The sequence below is a fragment of the Humulus lupulus genome, chromosome 1 (assembly GCF_963169125.1).
Source record: "Humulus lupulus chromosome 1, drHumLupu1.1, whole genome shotgun sequence".
Taxonomy (NCBI): Eukaryota; Viridiplantae; Streptophyta; class Magnoliopsida; order Rosales; family Cannabaceae; genus Humulus; species Humulus lupulus.
In genome coordinates, this window is record NC_084793.1 from 172532839 (window position 1) to 172539277 (window position 6439).

Consider the following 6439-nt stretch of genomic DNA (forward strand, 5'->3'; position numbering starts at 1 on the left):
TTCTGTTGGTCTTGAGGAGAAGAAAATCTACCTTCGTGAGAGGGTTGATGTTCAGGCTCAGAAAACATTGGAGGCTCAGAAGAAGAGAAAGGAGTGATTTCTGGCGCAAAAGAGAGAGGAGGGGATAGAGGTAATTCTAACCCCCACGGCCATTGAGCTTTTTGCTCGTGATGATTATGATGCTCCCCCTGAAGCGAGGTGGGAGTGAAGTAAGGAGTATTTTCAAAGAAGGTGACATCACGTGAGGTATAGGTTTTATTGGTGAGAGGACAATAACATCGATAGCATTTCTGTGTAGGAGAATAACCCAAAAAACACTGTCTTAATGGCTTTAGGATCAAGTTTACTCCTATTTTGGGAGTGAATGTGGACAAAAGAAGTACAGCTAAAATTTTTGACAGAAAGAGTATTTTTGGACACATGAGGATACAGAGTTTGAAAAACAGAATATGGTGTTTTGAACTGAAGGGGTTAACTGGGAAGACAATTAATGAGATAAGTAGCCATGAGGACAACATCGCCCCAAAGGTATTTTGGAACATGCGTAGTGAACATGAGAGCACTGACTACTTCCAAGAGGTGGCGATTTTTCCGTTCAACAATCTCGTTTTGCTGGGGAGTGTTTACACACGAACTTTGATGAACAATCCCTTTGTAGGGACCGAGAGTGGTATTAAAATATTCAATACCATTGTCGGTACGAAGTACTCCAATAGAGGCTTGAAATTGGGTTTGGATCATATGATGAAAGCTTTGAAAAACTTGACATGTTTTTGACTTATGTTTAAGCAGATAAACCCAAGTGATATGGGTGTGATCATCAATAAACGTAATAAACCAGCGCTTTCCATGAGAAGTAGTGACTTGGGAGGGCTCCCATATATCACTATGAACAAGAGAGAAAGGACTAGAGGGTGCATTCATCTTTGGAGGAAACAAAGCACGTGCATGCTTGGTAAATTGACAAATGTCACATTGAAATCCAGCCACCTTTTTATGAATAAACAAAGATTGGAATAATTGTTTTAAATATGAAAAACTTGGATGCTCAAGTCGACAGTGCCATAACATAATTGTACAAGAAGTGAAATCAGATTTTGAAACATAGGAATTAGAACTAGAACTTGAATCCAAACGAACTTGTTGCTCTTTTCTTTGAAACTGTCCATCAAGTAAATAAAGTCCGTCACTAATCCTAGCACTGCCAATTGTTCTCCCCGATGATAGATCTTGAAGGTGACAAGAATTTGACACAAATTTAGCAAGACAGTGATTATCAGCAATTAACCTATGGACAGAGATCAAATTGCATTTCAAGGAAGGCACATAAAGAACTGATTTAAGATGTAAATCAACAGAGAATGTAATGGTGCCAACTCCTACAATAGGAGAGTAAGAGCTATCTGTGATTTTGACACTAAATTTAGTGGAACACAAATAATAAGAATCAAATAGGTGAGATAAAGCTGTCATATGATTAGTTGCGCCGGAATCGATTATTTATGGTGTTTGGAAAGTAGAAGAAAAATTACTAGATTGTGTAGACCAGGTACTATGAGAGTCGATAACAAACTTGGCTTTTAAGGAAGATGGATTAGGGATTGTGGGCCTAGACTTGATAGAGGGAATGGTGGGCTGATTATGGGTCTGAGTTTGGATAGGTCCACTGGTTGGGGATGAAACTTTTTTATTGTTCGACATGTTTGAATAACTTACCTGAACAATTTCTGAAAAATTCTGGGTTAGAGACAGAAAAAAATTGAACAGTGTGCAAAACAACAAAATTGGGCCTGGAACAGCTGGGAAAAAGCTTGGGCTTGGAACAACTTGGGCCTGGAACAGTAGCTTGGGCTACTGGCCTTTAGTCTGAAGGAAGAGGGAGTGCTGGAGAGAGACTGAGGGCTAGGGGGGGGGGGGGGGGGGGGGGCGCGTGTTTACTGGAGAAAAAAATGCCAGTGTAGTGACGCTGGACTGGACTGGCCCAGACCTTCGGAGAACTGCCTGGGGTTGTGCGACGCTGGAGTATTGACTGGAGACGACGCCAGAGTGGAGCGACTGGGGTCGGGTTGCGTCGTGGCTGGCCGTCTGAGGGCTTCTGCAGTTGGGCTGGCCGTGTGATTGGACGTCGGACTGGTTCTTGCCGAGATCGGTGACTGAGACGGATTTACCGGAAAAAATGGCAGTTGCTGGAATGGACAGAGAGAATCGGAGAGGAGCCTTACAGCTCTAATACCATGTGAAAAATGGTGAGAAATAATCACCTCCACTATCCTTTTATTTTCTGATACATTATAATACAACTTATGGCTAGAACTATATATAGGCTATCACTCCATTAAATACAGAATAGGAAACGATTCCTATACCCCTAGGAAACCCAAAAGATCAAATCATTAATACTCTATTTCTCTAACTGTCAACAATAACAATGACTATAAACTTATTGAAAAAAACTTTACAGTGACTAGAAACTGCACTTACAAATTTTACTTGTTTTGAATGAGATAGATAAAAGTATCAGTAATAATTTTGTGCATAGCATCATAATCAATTCTGAAATATTGTCCCCACTAAACCCCTTAACCTTGATGAAAAGAACATTATAGGGACTAGAAACTAGACTTATGATTTTTACTTCTTTTGGAAGAGGTAGTTAAATGTACCATTAATCATTTTGCACTGTGCCATTGTTAAAGAACTACATGAGAACCTTCATGAACCAATCTTAATAAAAAAGGTAAACTCTGTTATAAAGATGTAGCTTTATCATGGGTACAAACTTTGATAAATGTTCATTTACAGGTATCTTGTGGTTGGAAGCACACAGCAGCGATTTCAGGTAAGATTTTATTCTTGTTTCTTTATTAATGAATCAGAAAATTGAAAACAGCTTGATTATATAGTTGTTAGTAACAAAAAGACGCATGTGATTACAATCTGGAAATAAAAAAAAATCTGTTTCGATATGCTCTTTGTTGAATTATGCACATGGCAGCCGAATGCACCTATTTTTCAGTAAGATAATAGTTAAGGGAATAAATCTTGTTATGTAAGCTAATTTATAATGCATTGGCCGCGGAGGCTCAAATGTTAAATAACCTTATTTTTATGAAACCAGAAGGCAAAGTTTTCACATGGGGTTGGGGAGGTTCACATGGAACTTTTGCCGTAGATGGACATTCTTCAGGAGGACAACTGGTATATGCTTCCACTTCTTTTATTTGTGATTTACTGTCTTCTCGTATTGGTTTTGTGGAATGCAAGAATAGAAATCTTTTTTTTAAAAAAAAAAAGAAAAAGAAATTCTGACAATAAAATATAATATCTATCTAATAGTTAGTTTTGCATATAGGGTCATGGTAGTGATGTTGACTACATGAAACCTACAATGATCAACCTGGGAAAGGATGTGAAAGCATTGCAAGTATCATGTGGATTCAATCATACAGGCGCTATACTTGAGCATATCTAAATCTTTGATTGCTATGATAGGCTTAATTTTACTTGCATATATGTGTATCATTTTCTTCATTCTTGTTATGGTTTATTGTAGGCCAATGGTAATCTGTACAAAAAATAAAAATAAAAATAAGAATACAGGTCAACACCCAATAAAGTTAAATGTAACTTTGGGATTTTGAGCAAATAGTATAATAATGTAATGCAAGTATGGCGCCAAAAAAAAAAGGCCCAAATGATGTTATATTATAGTATCATTTCTATAGTGAACGTGTTTTTTTATATGCTTTCACAAAAATAAGTTGCAAAGAATCATTATGAATGAATTGCTGGGCTAAACTTCATCGTTGCCTTTAGGAAGAAAGGCTATGTTTGGTAGAAAGAAAAAAGAACTGAATGAATGGATGGATGCAGAGTTTTTTTAGTGAATTGAATAGATGAAGAGTTTTAGAAGTGTGAAGAAAATGATGGTAGCAGATGATATGATATTGAGTGACCTGTAACGTGATTTATATTATTTATTTAAAATATTTTTTCTTATAAAACATTAAGATTTATTTTATTTTAAAAAATAAATTTAATTATGATTAGTAATTAGTGTTAAGTGATGATATATTTGTATTATATTCTTTGTATTCTTTTCTTATTGTGACTCGCACGTGTATAGTCTTTCTTCTTTTATCTGTACATATATATATTCTTTGTACCAATATTCAAAGATTAATATAACAGAATACAATTCACAATCATACTATTCTCTCTTCTCTCTCTTACTTTGTTCATGGTATCAGCGCCATCCGATGGCCTCTTCCCCTATCTCTGCTTCTTCCTTTACTCCGGCGGTATCCAATGCACCAGCTCCCTTCACTCCAAACACCTCTGCTCCTTCCTCTTCTTTTCCTTCATTCACCCAAACACTTACTGTGAAACTAGATGAAACAAACTTCTTGATATGGAAGAATCAACTTCTTAATATTGTGGTAGCTAATGGCCTTGAGGAATATCTTGATGGTACTCGCCCATGCCCAGAGAAATTTACAGATGCAGCTCAACGGGAGTTGAATCCAGATTACACCCAATGGCAGCGTTACAATCGATTACTAATGAGTTGGCTATACGCTTCTCTCAGTGATAATATGCTCACTCAAATTGTTACTTACACTACTGCACAACAGATCTGGGAGGCTTTGGAGGAGATCTACCTTTCCGGATCCATGGCACAAATCTCAGAACTCCGGACCTCACTGCAGACACTCAAGAAAGGGGGCTCAATAGTTCGTGAATATCTTCTTCAGCTTAAATCTATTTGCAACACTTTGGCTGCCTTGGGGGAACCTGTTCTCAGCTCTGACCATCAAATTTACCTCCTAAATGGTCTTGACCGAGCATATGATTCATTTGTTTCCTCTATCCTCGTGCGACCTCAAAAAGCCAGCCCCGAGGAGCTTCATAGCTTGCTCTTACAATTTGATTCCAGGCTTGAACGCCAAAGTTCTGCTAATCAACTTTCCTCCTTACAAGCTAACCTTGCTCACCTTAATCCCAATTTTTCTAATACCAATCGTTCTACACACTGTTACCCCAAACGGCCTTCCCAACACTTTTCCCCTATCGCTGCATCTGTTACTCCATTTTCTTCTTCTCCAAGACCATATCCAAATAACAACAGTATTTTAGGTTGCCCACCTGCTCGACCAAATGCCAACCCATGGACCCCTCACCACCCAACCGCTGCTTCTGGTTCAAAGCCTCAATGCTAGATCTGTGGTAAGTATGGTCACATTGCTGCTGTGTGCTACCACCGCCTGCACCTCCACTATCAACCTCCTCCTCCAAATCCGCCTCAGAACTTCAATATGTACCTGTCTTCTCCCACTGATTCTTCTCATACAAGCACCATGGCTGGCCTTCATGCTAATGCATCCACTGTTGGAGACCCAGCTTGGTTCATGGATTCTGGGGCCACTCATCATTTCACACCTGATATTTCTCAGCTCGATTCCGCCTCTCCATATACTGGCTCGGATCAGGTTATGGTAGGAGATGGTAAGACCGTACCTATTTCTCATGTTGGCCATTTAAGTCTTTCTTCCACTAATTCTTTTCCCGATTCTGTCTCACTCAACCATGTTTTACACTCGCCAGCCATTACACATAATTTGATCAGTGTTACTCGTCTTTGTCGCGATAACAACGCCTTTGTTGAATTTTATCCCTCACATTTTCTTGTCAAACATCAGGTATCAAAGAACATACTCCTCCAAGGTCTTCTTGACAATGGTCTCTACCGAGTCACTCTCCCTTCTTCAACGCCTCCCTCCAGCTCTACACCTCCACAACTCTTCCTTGCATGCACCACAGATAGTATTGTGTGGCATCTTCGTCTTGGACATCCAGCTCAACCTATTCTTCATCAAGTTCTACATTCCTGCAACATCTCTATAGCTTCTCATTTTTCTTTTTGTAATGCTTGTCATATGGCCAAGAGCCATAGGCTTCCATTTTCTTTGTCCACGTCTCGGCCTGTAAAACCTTTTGAATTGTTACATATGGATCTTTGTGGTGCTGCCCCTGTTTTATCAATGAATGGATTTCGTTATTTCTTACTCATTGTTGATGATTATACTCGTTTTTCTTGGATTTATTTTTTATCTACCAAGGATCAAGCTTATCCTTCTTTTCTTCAATTTAAGACCATGGCTGAAAGACAATTTAATGCAGTTTTTAAAACTATTCAAACAGATGGTGGTGGTGAATTCAAGCCCTTAATTCCCTTCCTTTCCAATCTCGGCATTCACCCCCGTTTCTCGTGTCCACACACGTCTGCCCAGAATGGGCGTGTTGAACGCAAACATCGCCATGTCGTTGAGACCGGACTTACCCTTCTTACTCAGTCACACATGCCCTTACTAGTCCCACGCCTTCCAAATAGCAATCTACCTAATCAACTGAATGCCCTCACCTGTTCTCAATTCTTCAT

The 6439-nt window shown here is 39.2% G+C and overlaps 1 protein-coding gene across 6 annotated transcripts in view; it reads left to right on the forward strand.

Annotated features, from left to right (window-relative positions):
- LOC133800431 (ultraviolet-B receptor UVR8) overlaps nucleotides 1-3724 on the forward strand; it is a 51287-nt gene extending 47563 nt beyond the window's left edge. For 3 of the 6 annotated variants that reach the window (XM_062238391.1, XM_062238404.1, XM_062238409.1), the window contains 3 exons: nucleotides 2803-2839; nucleotides 3119-3198; nucleotides 3353-3724. In XM_062238391.1, the coding sequence (XP_062094375.1) occupies nucleotides 2803-2839; nucleotides 3119-3198; nucleotides 3353-3472 (237 nt within the window). In that variant the 3' untranslated portion in view covers nucleotides 3473-3724. Of the gene's footprint in view, nucleotides 1-2802; nucleotides 2840-3118; nucleotides 3199-3352 lie in introns of those variants that run through there. The other 3 variants (XR_009876476.1, XM_062238398.1, XM_062238418.1) reach the window with 3 other exon arrangements.
- Nucleotides 3725-6439: the final 2715 nt, after the last annotated feature.